The following is a 14,755-nucleotide window of genomic DNA, read 5'->3' as shown; positions in this document are numbered from 1 at the left end:
TTCTAAACCTGCCTCTAGAATTGTATTGAAATACATTGTCTTCCAAGAAAGCAATTCTTTCACCACACAAGTCTGGACTCTGTGAGCTGATCTGTAATACAGGGCATTAAAGAGGGGTTTGGGTTTTCCCCCCTGACAATTTTTATTAAACTTGTTTTAGATGAATATTTTAGATTTGTCCTGTGTATTTCTACAAAAGCATGACTTTTATTTATCACAATAAATTTATCAAAGCCCTTCACATTCGGGTAGGTCAGTAGTTAGCAGACCTATAAACATGTACGCAGTGATACCTCTCTCCTTTCAACTATTTTTTTTTATTAAAAAAACACTACAATCTTTCTGTACATGCCCTGCCCCCTCTGCTTTTGTCTTCAAAACCGCCCTGAGAGGTAGGCCACGTTTAGAGGACATGACTGGCTTGAGGTTGAATCCTGACAAGACAGAAGTACTGTTTTTTTGGGGGGGGTGGGCAGGTGTGGAGGACTCCCTGATCCTGAATGGAGTAACTGTGCCCCAAAAGGACCAAGTGCGCAACCTGGGAGTCATTTTGGACTCACAGCTGTCCATGGAGGCGCAGGTCAATTCTATGTCCAGGGCAGATGTCTAGCAGCTCCATCTGGTATGCAGGCTGAGACCCGACCTACCCGCAGACTGTCTTTCCAGAGTAGTGCATGCTCTGGTTATCTCTTGCTTGGACTACTGCAATTCGCTCTATGTGGGGCTACCTTTGAAGGTGACTCAGAAACTACAACTAATCCAGAATGCGGCAGCTAGACTGGTGACTGGGAGCGGCCACTGAGACCACATAACACCGGTCTTGAAAGACCTTCATTGGCTCCCAGTACGTTTCCAAGCACAGTTCAAAGTGTTGGTGCTGACTTTTAGAACCCTAAACGGCCTCGGCCCAGTATACCTGAAGGAGCGTCTCCACCCCCATCGTTCAGCCCAGACACTGAGGTCCAGCACCGAGGGCCTTCTGGCGGTTCCCTCACTGCAAGAAGTGAAGTTACAGGGAACCAGGCAGAGGGCCTTCTCGATAGTGGCGCCCGCCCTGTGGAACGCCCTCCCATCAGATGTCAAAGAAATAAGTAACTATCAGACTTTTAGTGTTTGGTGTTCTATCGTGTTTTTAATATTCTGTTGGAAGCCTCCCAGAGTGGCTGGGGAAACCGAGCCAGATAGGCAGGGTATAAATAATAAATTATTACAATAATATTATTACTATAAGAGCAGCCAGCAAACTTTGTGGCAGAGCAACGATTTGAACCAGTGCTCACTCCAATACCCCTTCTGCTCTATTTGAAGTTGCAACTGGGGTAATGTAGAACAGATGCTACTCCTGTTTCTCCTCCGTATTCAAAAGCGAGTTCACAAGGGCACGTTTAGTGCTTGGCGACTCACCAATGAGCCCCTATATCGCCTCTAACCAAGCAGCTACGGCAGGTACTCAAGTCCTACCCGCGCCTGCATTTGACACCGGGGACAACTTTTCACCAGCGAGGAAATCGCGGCCACAACAATCGATCACGCACACGCGTGTGCACAAACACACGTGCACACCTGCCCGCATCTTCCCCACCCTTGCAAATTTTAGCCCTGTCAGGTTGTTAACAGGACACCCTGCAGGCGATCCTCCTCTGCTCGCCAAAAACAGGACCCTCTTTGTCCTCGCGCACGTTGTGGGGTAGAGAGGCTGCAGGAGAATCTGCTTCTAAGTGAGGGCAAGAGAAGGGGGCGTGAGAAGGGCGGGGAAAGGCTTCGGTTGCTGCTACTGAGCATGCGCACACTCCCTTTGCGCATGCTCACTGGCATTTGGTCTTCGCACAGGTAAATCTGCGCGAGCCTGGTGACTTGCTTCCTCTGCGTTGCAAAACGCTTCGCTCTCTTTCTCGTCGGGGCTGCTTCTTGGCGGGCAGAGGTAGGCGTCTGCTGGTATAGGAAAGGGGAATGTGGGGGGGGGGGGGTTTGCTGAGGCTTGGTGATTTTGTTAGGGAGCCAATTCCTTCTTGGACTAGGCCGCAGAGACATTCCTGTCTGTCTTTCTATGCAAATCCCGCCCCCTTTTAGTGAAAGTTTATTTTCTGGGTTCCTTCCATCTTCTCCTCCCTCTTTGCATTTCTTGTTGCTCTTGTTCCAGAGAAAATATGTGGCTGTAGTATAAATCTGCGTCCATAACTGATGCAATTAGTAACTTGGCAGAGTTTGCTACCCTGAAACTTTATTGGGAATATTAAGAAGCCTCCAGTGGCACAATGGGGTTCGTGTGTCTGTCCGAGAGTATTTGTGCCTTGATCCCGCTAAGGGAAAGCTGTGGGCAGGATTCTTGCATTGTGTGGGGGGGGGTGGACTAGAGGACCCTATGGGTCCCCCTTCCAGCTCTAGAATTCTATGGTTCTCTAAGGGCTCCGTTTGTTCCTAGGAGTCTGCTCTAGAATGCCATGCCATAACCCTATATCTTCCACCCGCTCAAATTATATTTAGATTGTAAAGAGTTAGGGCAGGGTTCTCCAGGAGCTTCTGGAGATGATCAGAGACCTCCTGGTGTTTGGAGATGGGTGAAGGGTGTTGTAAACAAAAATCTGCCCTTTTTTCCCTTATGGGATATCCAAGAGCCCATATAGAGTCCTTATGTAGGTTCCCTATTGGTAGGAGAAAATAACAGAGGCCAACCAGAGAATATTGAGAAGCAAAGCAGCTAGTAAGCCTGATCTTTATTGATCTGTTGCAACAGGGTCCTCACTCACCACACACAGGAGGGAGGAGGAACCCAGAACAATGGTGTGCAAGCCCCTATATAGACTTTTGAAATTGCCACCCTGTAGATCAAGACCACCCCCAGATACATCATACCTACATCACAGAAGGGGTGGTCTCCAGCAGAAATCTTGAGTGAGTTGTTTACCTCCTGTTCTGCCAGGTTATCTGTTAATGGTTACTTGATTGTATACCCTGGGGAGCCTGGCCAGTCTTTTGTAATGATAAATACTTAGTTCCTGAGCCAGGTCACAGGCTCACACCCTATTCATGCACAGACATACCCTTAAGACAGGGTTTGTGAATGAAGAGACAATGGGGAGACTTTCCCACTTCCTTCAACCTTGCAGAGAAAACATTTGGTAAGTTTGAGAGTCAAAATGGTTCCAGGGCTGTTTTCCTGTGCTGCTTTTGTGGCAGAGCAACGATTTGAACAAGGGCTCATCCCAATACCCCTTCTCTATTTGAAGTTGGAACTGGGGTAATGTAGAACAGATGCTACTCCTGTTTCTCCTCCGTATTCAAAAGCGAGTTCACAAGGGCATATTCATATCTTAAATGTTCCCTTAAGACAGGATTTGTGAGGAAAGAGATAATGGGGAGGTTTCCCACTTTGACCTTGCATAGAAATAATTAAGGTCAGTTTGGGAATCAAAAATGGTTTCAGGTCAGTCTTCCTGTGCTGATCTATGGACCTGCTTGGTTGGTATACTTATGAACATTTAACATATATCTAAGACCTCAAAAGTCCTATCACAAGAGCTGCTTGAAAGCTTTGCAATACTGTATAGATGGAAGAGATAGGTAGCCGTGTTGGTCTGCCATGGTCAAAACAAAATAAAAAAATTCCTTCCAGTAGCACCTTAAAGACCAACTGAGTTAGTTCTAGGTATGAGCTTTCATGTGCATGCACACTTCTTCAGATACACGAAGAAGTGCTGTATCTGAAGAAGTGTGCATGCACACGAAAGCTCATACCTAGAACTAACTCAGTTGGTCTTTAAGGTGCTACTGGAAGGAATTTTTTTAGATGGAAGAGAGAGAGAGATAGAGAGACAGACAGAGAGACGGGGGGGGGGGGGGGTTAGGGGCCCAGCCATAAGAGAGAGAGAGAGAAAAAAAAGGGTCACAGTGTTTTCTGAATTAACTTTCTTCCTCCCACAGGAGGTGCATAGTTCCCAGAGTCTTCTGCTGCATTGGCTTGACAAAGAATGGCTGCTGCGGTGGAGACAAACCAGGTGCGAGAATTGTTTGAGATAGCTGACGATGACGATGAGTCTCATAGCAAGTTGGAAAGTGGAAATAGCACTTATCTTGGGGGCCCTCCAGAAATCCTTTTTATTCTGTGTGCATTCTGTACCACTGTACAGCATTAAATACAGTGGTACCTCAGGTTAAGTACTTAATTCGTTCCAGAGGTCCATACTTAACCTGAAACTATACTTAACCTGAAGCATTACTTTAGCTAATGGTGCCTCCCGCTGCCGCTGCGCCGCTGGAGCCCGATTTCTGTTCTCATCCTGAAGCAAAGTTCTTAACCTGAAGCAGTATTTCTGGGTTAGCGGAGTCTGTAACCTGAAGCGTATGTAACCTGAGGTACCATTGTATTAAAAACTTGCCTAAACAGAGCTACCTTCAGATGTCTTTTAAAGAGAAGACAGCCGCTTATTTCCTTCACATCTGAAGGGCGGGCGCCACTACCGAGAAGGCCCTCTGCCTGATTCCCTGTAACTTCACTTCTCACAATGAGGGAACTGCCAGAAGGCCCTCGGTGCTGGATCTCAGTGTCTGGGCTGAACGATGGGGATGGTATACAGGACCGAGGGCGTTGAGGGCTTTAAAGGTCAGCACCAAGACCAATGGGCAGACAAGTGGGAGGCTGGGCAGTGAGGCTGGCACCAGGCCTGCCTGGGAGCTGAAGGAGGGCCTTTCCACCATGCAGGTGTGGCAATGCCCACTGCTGCCTCCCAAGGTAAGGCGCTGGCTTCATGTTCACCTCTGGCCAGTCTCCATTGGGCCACTAAAGCTGGGGGCATCCTCTTTCCAGGCCCCTGTGGGGCAGTGTGAGGAGGCACCTCTCTTTGGGGCAGGGGGGCAGATCAGAGACCAGGGGCAGTAGCAGCAGTTGCCTGAAGGACTCCCAAGTTGCCCTTTGGGGCGCCTCAGGGTCAATTTTTTATGGTAGCCGAAATCTCAGTTGTACGGGTGTATGTATATATCTCAATTTTAACCCACAAGCTATTACTGCAATCTGCTCCAATTGTATATTTTATCTTTATGAACGCTGTTTTTATTGTATTGTGTTATGTGAGCTGGTCTTTGACCGTAATAAATTACCTGCCTCTACCACCTTTATCTTCCAAGGATCTCCTCCTCCCCATTTCACCTTCACAACAACCTTATGAGGTAGGTTAGGCTGAGAGACAGTGACTGACCGAGGTCACCCAGTGAGCTGCATGGCTGAGTGGGGATTCGAACCCTGGTCTCCCTGGTCCTAGGTCAGCGTTCTAACCATGATGTCACACTGGCTCTCAGATCAGTTGCGGGGAGCCTTTGGCCTTCTAGAGCAGGGGTCAGCAAACTTTTTCAGCAGGAGGCCCTCAGACCTTGTGGGGGGCCGGACTATATTGGGGGGAGGAATGAACGAATTCCTATGCCCTGCAAATTACCCAGAGATGCATTTTAAATAAAAGCACACATTCTACTCATGTAAAAACACCAGGCAGGCCCGTCAAATAACCCAGAGATGCATTTTAGATAAAAGGACACATTCTACTCATGTAAAAACATGCTGCTTCCCGGACCATCTGCGGGCCAGATTTAGAAGGTGATTGGGCCGGATCCGGCCCCCGGGCCTTAGGTTGCCTACCCATGTTCTAGTGGTTGCTGAAATGGTGATGAAACTACAGAAAGTCCATTGCACAACTCCCAGCTTTTAAGTGTGGTCCCAGGCCAACAGTTGCTTTAAAAGTTTCCTTCTTCTTTTAGGAGCCTGTGGCTTTTGAGGATGTGGCCGTGTATTTCACAAAAGCAGAGTGGGCTCTGCTGGACCCAACGCAAAGAGCCACCTACAGGGACGTCATGCTGAAGAGCTATGAGAATGTGGTTTCTGTGGGTGAGCATCCCTTGTTTGAAACAATAGATCCGGCCACAGAGACATGCCCTCCCTTTCTGCTTAAAAACAACAACGCTTGAGGCTGGTGAGGAGGGCAGGTGTTGCAGTGCTACCATTGGATTCTTGTGATATGCTCTACAGGTGGCTGCATTTGAAAAAACATCTGGAAACTATAGCTGGTCCAGGATGTGGACTCCTATACAGTGGATGCTCGGGTTGCGAACGTGATCCATGCGGGATGCACATTTGCAACCCGCAGCGTTCACAACCCGCAGCGGCACGTCTGTTCACGCACGGGTTGCAATTTGGCGCTTCTGTGCATGTGCAAAGTGCGATTTAGTGCTTCTGCACATGCACGGCCGCCGAAACTCGGAAGTAACCTGTTCCGGTACTTCCGGGTTTCGGCGGTCTGTAACCTGAAAAATCACAACCTGAAGCGGCTGTAACCTGAGGTATGACTGTACTTGACCCTTGCCTTGCAACAGCTGGCGCTGGTGGGCTGGTTGGATCTCAGGGGTTATAAAATGCCTCTTTGCATTTTATGGGGCAAATGCAGGCTTTTGCTGAAAAAAGTTCCCGCCGGGCTCCCAAGGCTTCCGGCAGATATCCGCAAGCCTGGGGAGACCGGCGTGACTTCCCTCCGGGCTCCCTAGGCTTGCGGATAGCAGCCTGTTCTGGGGGCTGGGCTCGGGGGAAGCTCCGTGCCTGGAGGGGAAATATTTTTTTTCTTTATTCCCCCCCCCCCAAAAAAAAACCTAGGTGCGCCCTATGGGCCAGTGCGCCCTGTGGGGCGAAAAACACAGTAATTATCAAACATTAAAACCTTCTAAAAAAATTCCTTCCAGTAGCACCTTAAAGACCAACTGAGTTAGTTCTAGGTATGAGCTTTCGTGTGCATGCAGGTGTATCTGAAGAAGTGTGCATGCACACGAAAGCTCATACCTAGAACTAACTCAGTTGGTCTTTAAGGTGCTACTGGAAGGAATTTTTTTATTTTGTTTTGACCATGGCAGACCAACACGGCTACCTATCTGTAATTAAAACCTTCTGATATAGGGCTGCCTTCAGATGTCTTCTAAGATACGTATCTCCTTGACATCTGATGGGAGGGCCTTCCACAGTGTGGGCACCACCACCAAGAAGGCCCTCTGCCTGGTTCCCCGTAACTTCACTTCTCGCAGTGGGGGAACCACTGGAAGGGCCTCGGAGCTGGACCTCCACATCTAAGTGGTTTGAACTCAGCCTGGGACCTTGTGGTGAAGGCTAAGAAATCTAACTAACAATAGGACTTCTTTTTTCTGGTAACATACCAAAACAGTCTGTGTTTTTCCCCCACGCTCTTGTTTTTCCTTCCTCTCATAAGCAGCACTTCAGCCTTCGAAACCAGACCTGATCTCCGCCCTGGAGCGATGGGAAATGCTGTGGGCACCTGATCAGCAGGAACACAAGGAGCATGAGATCCCACCAGGCAGTAGCTCAGGTGAGCCATTTCGAAACAGAGGCTGGCAAGGAGCCATTCGGAGCTGGGCCAATCGCAGTGCCACGCTAGATCTTTATGCAAGCCTGCAGGCTGCTTTGTGTTCATTTTGCACAATGTGCCCCTCACGGGGAGGGAAAGAGTGCTAAAAGTCCAGTGCTCCTGTTTGTCATTGAAATTCTACTCAATATTGATCCAGAGCAGATTTCAGCGTATAGTTAGCAGAGTAAAAGCTTAAACACATTGCAGGATTCCCAAAAAATAGACCAGAGGCAATTGTATTTCATTGGCACTGTTCATAAGAAATCCAGTTGCAGCAGATTTAACTTAAACTTACAATAACCTATAATAAGACTAAACCTTAACACTACAGTGGTACCTCGGGTTACAGACGCTTCAGGTTACAGACTCCGCTAACCCAGAAATAGTACATTGGGTTAAGAACTTTGCTTCAGGATAAGAACAGAAATTGCGCAGTGACTGCAGCAGGAGGCCCCATTAGCTAAAGTGGTGCTTCAGGTTAAGAACAGTTTCAGGTTAAGAACGGACCTCCAGAACGAATTAAGTACTTAACCTGAGGTACCACTGTATTTATATACAGAACACCACACCAGAAGGAAAAGAGATAGAAAGCGAAACCCAGGCTCCTTCTGGCCTTACTATTATAGTCAGCATGACCTTGACTGAAGAGATAAGAGAACCAGTTTTGGCCAGCTGTACTCAGCTTCTCGGAAGGAATAACCCAAACATCATGGACCACCTGCTTGTTTCTTTCATAGAGAGAAGCTTGCGGAATTAAGTATAATGGGAAAGATCTCTACATATCAGATCAATACTTTCTGCAGTGAGAAATGCAAATTGACACTTTTAGCATTCCAGCTCTAGCTGGAATAGATTTTGGTCAGGGCTCTACATGCTGCTGTTTCTGAAGACTGTTTAGAAACTTGTGCTTCAGTAATAATAATAATAATAATAATAATAATAATAATAATAATTGTTACTATTTTAACACACTTGGTTTTGGGCCCCCCAAATGTGGCCTGGCAGCATCAGGTGGGGAAGCAAATCAGGTCTGGAGATAATTAGGAAGGAAGATTGCTGCAAGTCCCATGTGAGAACAGGGCATCTGGGCTGTGTATGCCACCTCTACCCTCATAGCATCTTCACAACAACCCTGTGATGTAGGCTGGGATGCCAGAAGGTCTTGGTCCTACGGAAGCTGTGAAGGTCGTGGGTAAGTCTTCCTGCCGGGGGGGGGGAGTCTGTTGCCGTGACAACCAGAGAGGACATCTGCAGAAGCCCTAGGGAGTTTGTTGTACTTATCCCAGTGGAGCAGACCTGATATAGCGTTTGCTGTCTCAGGTCTGCTCCACTGGGACAAATACAACAGTCTGCAGTTTCCCCCCTTTCTGCTTTCCCCACTATGCATAAATCATAGGTTAGCCCATGACTCCCAAGAAGCTTCCTTGATTTTTTTCCCTGCTTCTCCTACAGTGTTCGTAGCTCCTTTCAGAATACAAATTGACAGTTTCCTGTCTCATTCCAACAGGAGATGAGCAGGTGAGTGAGAATACAAAGAAACCTATTCAGCCGGAAAGTTTCGCCCTGGGGAAGCAAGAAGAGATGCAGTTGCAAAGGGGTGAAGAGACCCAGAGAAAGGGGGAGAGCTCTCAGACCTGCCGCAGAGCTGGGCAGCCTCAGAGAAAGCGTCTTGGAAATCGAAAGGCCAAAGCCGTTCCCGCTCGGAAGAGCAAAGAGCAGACACAAATCAAGAGCCGACCAAAGAAAAACACTCCCCCTAAAGCCCCGAACAGAAAACGTAGAGTGGCAAACTCGGAAAAGTGCCCTGTCTGTGGGAAAACCTTTTGTAACAACACGTACCTTGTTATACATCAGCGGTCCCACACGGGAGAAAAGCCATACAAGTGCTCGGAGTGCGGGAAAATGTTCAGTTCGCCGTCAAACCTTCGCTCGCACGAGAGAATCCACACGGGAGAGAAGCCTCACTCGTGCGCAGATTGCGGGAAAAGTTTCCTACACAAACGAAGCCTTCGTCAACACAGACGCGTCCACACCAGAGAGAAGCCATACGTGTGTTCCTACTGCGGGAAGAAATTTAGCAGCAAAGCACACGTTGACAGACATGAATACATCCACAAAGATGAGCGGCCGTTCCAATGCTCAGAGTGTGGGAAAGGATTCAGAGCGAAAGAGCACCTTATAGTTCACAAGAGGACACACACAGGAGAGAAACCCTACAAATGCTTGGACTGCGGCAGGAGCTTCAATTGTTTGGCTAACTATACCAGGCACAAGAAAACTCACGGAGGAGAGAAACCGCATAATTGCTCAGATTGCGGGAAAAGCTTCCGAAATAATTCATATCTTAAATCGCACAGGAGAATCCACACTGGCGAGAAACCTTATCAGTGCTCATTCTGTAGGAAAAGCTTTCGTTGCAGTTCGGCCCTCATATGTCACGAGAGAACCCACAAAGCGGGAAAATCATTTCCGTGCCCCGAATGCGGCAAACGTTTAAGTCAGAGATCGTGCCTTGCTAAGCATTTGAGAATGCATAAGAATCAATGCTCAGACTGTGGGAGGATCTTCGGCAAAAGTTCAGCCCTTCAACATCACCACAGGAAAAGACATTCAGGTAAGAAGCCGTACAGATGTTTGCGCTGTGGGAAGAGCTATGACCGCAGGTCAAGGCTGATGATTCATGAGAGGATTCACACAGGCGACAGACCTTACGTTTGCTTAGAGTGTGGGAAAGCCTTTATTGAGAAAAGTAAACTTGAGCGACACGAGCGAATACACACAGGAGAGAAGCCATATGAGTGCCCCCACTGTGAAAAGAGCTTCAGCGACAGAGGAAACCTTCTTCAACATGTGAGAATCCACGCGAGGAAGAAGCCCTACAGAAGAGGTTCGCGCAAGATCACACGTCGTTGATCACCAGAGATCTCATCCAGGAGATACCGTATTTTTTGCACCATAACACTCACTTTTTCCCTCCTAGAAAGTAAGGGGAAATGTCTGTGCGTGTTATGGAGCGAATGCCTACGGGTGGCGGGGGATCTGCTGCAGTCGTGAGCAGAGGATCCATGGTTCCCCTTCCTTCCCTCCTCTGTGGCTCGCTTTGAAACAGCAAAGCGGGAGAAGAGCCGCTGAGTGGGGAGGAGAGAGGGACAGAGAGCCTGCTTCTTTAAAGGAGCAAAGCGGGAGAGGAGAGGAGCCGCTTACACTCCTCTCTCCTCCCCACTCAGCTAGCTAAATAGCAGCAAAGTTTTTCAGCTCGCTAAGCCGGGGATGAGCGGGGAGGAGGGAGAAAAGCAGAGCCTGCTTGCTTTAAAGGAGCAAAGCGGGAGAGGAGAAGAGCCTTCTCCCCTTATACCCCTCTTCTTCATTATTAGCAGCATCCTTCTCCACCCACCCCACGCATGATCCTTGTCCCTTGAGTGCTTTTCCTTCCCTCCCCACTTAAAGCGTGGTTACAAAGGATCCTCAGGATTTTTGCATTGGGCTACTCCAAACTCACTGTCAGATCACATGTCTGTGGCCACAGCATGAACCACAAAAATCATACATCCACTGTTTCATTTAGAATATTTTTTTCTTGTTTTCCTCCTCTAAAAACTATGTGCGTGTTACGGTCAGGTGCGTGTTATAGAGCGAAAAATATGGTACTTCCCATGACTGTTCAGGATGTGGGAGAAGCTTTTTGGCCATATTTCATGCCGCCTTAAACGTTCAAGAACAACTGTAAATAAGTTTTGATGGATGTGATCGTGGAAAACTGACTGGTATCGTTTTTTTAAAAATATGCAGGGATATAAGATATGCAAAATGAACCATAGAAAGACAAGAAAGGAAGACATTTATATCTTATGTAAAATGTTTATTTGAGATTGTAAGATACAAAATTTAATAAAAATCATATTTAAAAAGAGAGTTTAACCCTTTCTCTCCTGTAGGGCTGCCATATGTGGGGGTGGGGATTTCCGAAAGGCGGTGCTTTGTCCAAAATTTGATGACTCATAACACCTGATTGGCTTTCTCAACACTCATGCTCATTGGCTAAAGCTACTGCATATTGTGTTTCCTTTTTCTGGTTATTTGGCTATAACTATTGATAAATTAAGTTAACTGGACAATTAAGTCCAGTTGCAGACAACTCTGGGGTTGCGGCACTCATTTTGCTTTACAGGCCGACGGAGCCGATGTTTGTCTGCAGACCGTTTCTCCGGGTCATGTGACTAATCTGCTTCTGGCGAAACCAGAGCAGCGCACAGTAACGCCGTTTACCTTCCCGCTGGAGCAGTACATATTTATCTACTTGCATTGGCATGCTTTCAAACTGCTAGGTTGGCAGGAGCAGGGACCGAGCAACGGGAGCTCATCCCGTCGCGGGGATTTGAACCGCCGACCTTCTGATCAGCAAACCCAAGAGGCTCAGTGGTTTAGACCCAGCGTCACCCACATCCCTTTTGATAGAATACAGATCACTGAACAAACTTTGTTGCATTACATGTCTTCATTAAATTATCTTTCCATTGATATATAATTTTATGGTATTACCTCCCAAAAAGTGGTTTTATGAGCAATCAAACCTCAGAAATACATTTTTCCCAAAAGGTTTCCACAATTTTGACTACTAGTGTATGTATGTGGTTCTCCCTTTCCCCATTTTATCTTCACAGCAACCATTTGAAGTAGGTTAAGGCTGGTTTTTTTTGGGACGCGGGTGGAGCCGTGGGTTAAGCCACAGAGCCTAGGACTTGCCGATCAGAAGGTCAGCGGTTCGAAACCCCATGACGGGGTGAGCTCCCGTTGCTCGGTCCCTGTTCCTGCCAACCTAGCAGTTTGAAAGCACGTCAAAGTGCAAGAAGATAAATAGGTACCACTCCGGCGGGAAGGTAAACGGCGCTGCTCTGGTTCGCCAGAAGCAGCTTAGTCATGCTGGCCACATGACCCGGAAGCTGTACGTCGGCTCCCTCAGCCAATAAATCAAGATGAGCGCCGCAACTGGTTTTAATGGTCATGGGTCCCTTTACCTTTAAGGCTGGGTTTGCTCAAAGCCACCCACTGAGCTTCATGGCTTTGGGGGTTGGAGTGGGCTAGACCCCTGGCCTCCCAACATTTAGGCCAACACTCAAAACAAAACGCTGGAGAGATTTTTTAGAAGTTCTTGTTTAGAAACCAGCAGATAAATCATAGAAAAATGGGGCAACTTTGTCATGTTTTGGTGTAATAAGACAGGGATCTCCCTTTCTTTCCCTCTGTGTGTGTTTGTGTACGTACACACACATATAAACTCCCAATTCCCATCAGCCCCCAGTCAGCATAAATGGCCTGGGGGGTGATGGGAGTTGCAGTCCAGCAACCAATGGAGGGCCGCAATATAAACCAAGCCTGATGAGGAATGGTTGAAGGAGCTGGGTATGTTTAGCCTGCGAAAGAGGAGACAGCGGAGATAGGAGAGCCATCTTCAAATATCTCAAGGGCTGTCACATGGAAGAGGGAGCAAGCTTGTTTTCTCCTGCTCTGGAGGGAAGGAGCTGAACCACTGGCTTCAAGTTACAAGAGAGAAGATTCAGGCTAAACATTGGGAAAGACTTTCTAACAGTGAGAGCTGTTTGACAGTGGAATGGTCTCCCTTGAGAGGTGGATTCTCCTCCTTTGGTGGCTTTTAAGCAGAGGTCAGATAGCCACCTGTCATGGATGCATGAGCTGAGATTCTTGTATTGCGGGGGTTGGTCTTCTAGAGGACCCGTGGGGTCCCTTCCAACTCTACAATTCTATGGTGCTTTTTTTAAAAAAAAAAATCAATTGTGTATTATATAAAATACACATATAACTTCATATTTTTAAAAACCAGTTTTTATTGGATCTTTTAACAAACAGCAACAATGGGGTTAAGCCTGCCTGTAGCCCATACAGTCAATGTCCACCTCAGTTTGACACTGCAAAAAGATGACAATAATCCAAGCTTACATGTGTATTTCTCCAAAAAAGGTCAGTTTTTTAAATAAAAAATATGATTTTATTTTGTTGTCGTTTAGTCGTGTCCGACTCTTCGTGACTCCATGGACCAGAGCACGCTAGGCACTCCTGTCTTCATGATTTTATTAAAACTCATAATACCACAAAATAAAAGGAACTAAACAAAAACGAAGAGAGAAAGAGAAAAGAAAAACACCAAAGGAAAGCCAAAAAAATAGAAGAAAAGGGGGTGGGAATAGAAGAGAAGAAAAATTAAAAGGACTTTCTTTATGACAGTTTCCATGCACATACCATAGGGAGCTGCACTCGAACATTCCCAGCTTTAGGTAAAGGTAAAGGGACCCCTGACCATTAGGTCTAGATGTGGATGACTCTGGGGTTGCAGCACTCATCTCACTTTACTGGCCAAGGGAGCCAGTGTACAGCTTCCAGGTCATGTGAGAGCAGCGCACGGAAATGCTGTTTACCTTCCCGCTGGAGCGGTACCTATTTATCTACTTGCACTTTGACATGCTTTTGAACTGCTAGGTTGGCAGGAGCAGGGACCGAGCAATGGGAGCTCACCCCATCGCGGGGATTCGAACCGCCGAGCTTCTGATCGGCAAGCCCTAGGCTCTGTAGTTTAACCCACAGCACCACCTGCATTCCATAAGGGAGCCGATACTTGACCCAAATTGATAAGGGCCTTGTAGATCAATAGAATAACTTCAAACCTGGCTCGGCAGCATGTTGGTGGTCATTGCAGACTTCTGAACGTCAGGGTGATGTGCCAGTGAGACTCTGCCTCCATCAACGGTCTAGCCAAAGTGTTTTCCATCTGTGGGACCTCCTAACCAGGAGCAAATTTACAGCAGACACTGCAATAATTGAATATCAAGGTTACTAGCAGACCCTCCAAGTGTCCCTATTTTCCAAGGACGTCCCTGATTTGGAGAAGCCATAACAGTTTCTGATTTGACCCCAGAATGTCCCATTTTTCCTTAGGTTGTCCCTGTTTTCATTGGAGAAATGTTGGAGGGTATGGGGCTATCTGACCCCCAAAACGTCTGAAGAAGGTTTTTTTAAAAAAATGTTTAATGTTTTATTATATTTTTAATTTACGTTGGAAGCTGCCCAGAGTGGCTGGAGCAACACAGTAAGATGTGCGGGGTATAAATAGCAAAATTATCATTTATGGAATGGGACGTCCTCATTTTCATTGGAGAAATGTTGGAGGGTTTGTACTAGCTCATGGTCCGAGCAAGACCTGGAAGGCTAAAAGTTCCCCATCCCTGTCTTAAGGAGAGGTAAAACCACAGGTATGGCTGCTTTCCTGCCAGAAACCAGGTGACTTCCCTCCTCAGTTTAATTCCTGCAGTTCTGAGCTGCCTCCTGCTTGAGAGTCTGTAGTGATTCTACTT

At 47.2% G+C, this 14,755-nt stretch overlaps 2 protein-coding genes across 3 annotated transcripts in view; one reads left to right on the top strand and one right to left on the bottom strand.

Annotated features, from left to right (window-relative positions):
- Positions 1–14,755, bottom strand: part of LOC309336753 (uncharacterized protein) — a 238,396-nt gene that overhangs the window by 162,630 nt on the left and 61,011 nt on the right. The window lies entirely within an intron of this gene.
- On the top strand, positions 1,811–11,301 carry LOC309336812 (uncharacterized protein). Of its 2 annotated transcripts, none has more exons than XM_081853169.1 (5): positions 1,811–1,921; positions 3,922–3,995; positions 5,746–5,872; positions 7,239–7,352; positions 8,899–11,301. In XM_081853169.1, exons 2-5 carry the CDS (start codon positions 3,969–3,971, stop codon positions 10,302–10,304), a joined length of 1,674 nt encoding a protein of 557 aa, XP_081709295.1. In that variant the 5' UTR covers positions 1,811–1,921; positions 3,922–3,968; the 3' UTR covers positions 10,305–11,301. The 2 variants fall into 2 exon arrangements, with proteins under 2 accessions (XP_081709295.1, XP_081709296.1); XM_081853170.1 differs by having other exon boundaries at positions 1,912–1,935.

The sequence above is a fragment of the Podarcis erhardii genome, assembly GCF_964252035.2.
Source record: "Podarcis erhardii genome assembly, chromosome: 2".
Classification (NCBI taxonomy): Eukaryota; Metazoa; Chordata; class Lepidosauria; order Squamata; family Lacertidae; genus Podarcis; species Podarcis erhardii.
This window is presented reverse-complemented; position numbering and strand designations above follow the sequence as displayed.

Coding starts and splice junctions, on each gene's coding strand:
- LOC309336812 (XM_081853169.1), top strand. CDS start 3,969: ATGGCTGCTGCGGTGGAGACAAACCAG. Junction 3,996..5,745: donor CTGCGGTGGAGACAAACCAG/GTGCGAGAATTG, acceptor TTCTTCTTTTAG/GAGCCTGTGGCTTTTGAGGA. Junction 7,353..8,898: donor CCCACCAGGCAGTAGCTCAG/GTGAGCCATTTC, acceptor TCATTCCAACAG/GAGATGAGCAGGTGAGTGAG.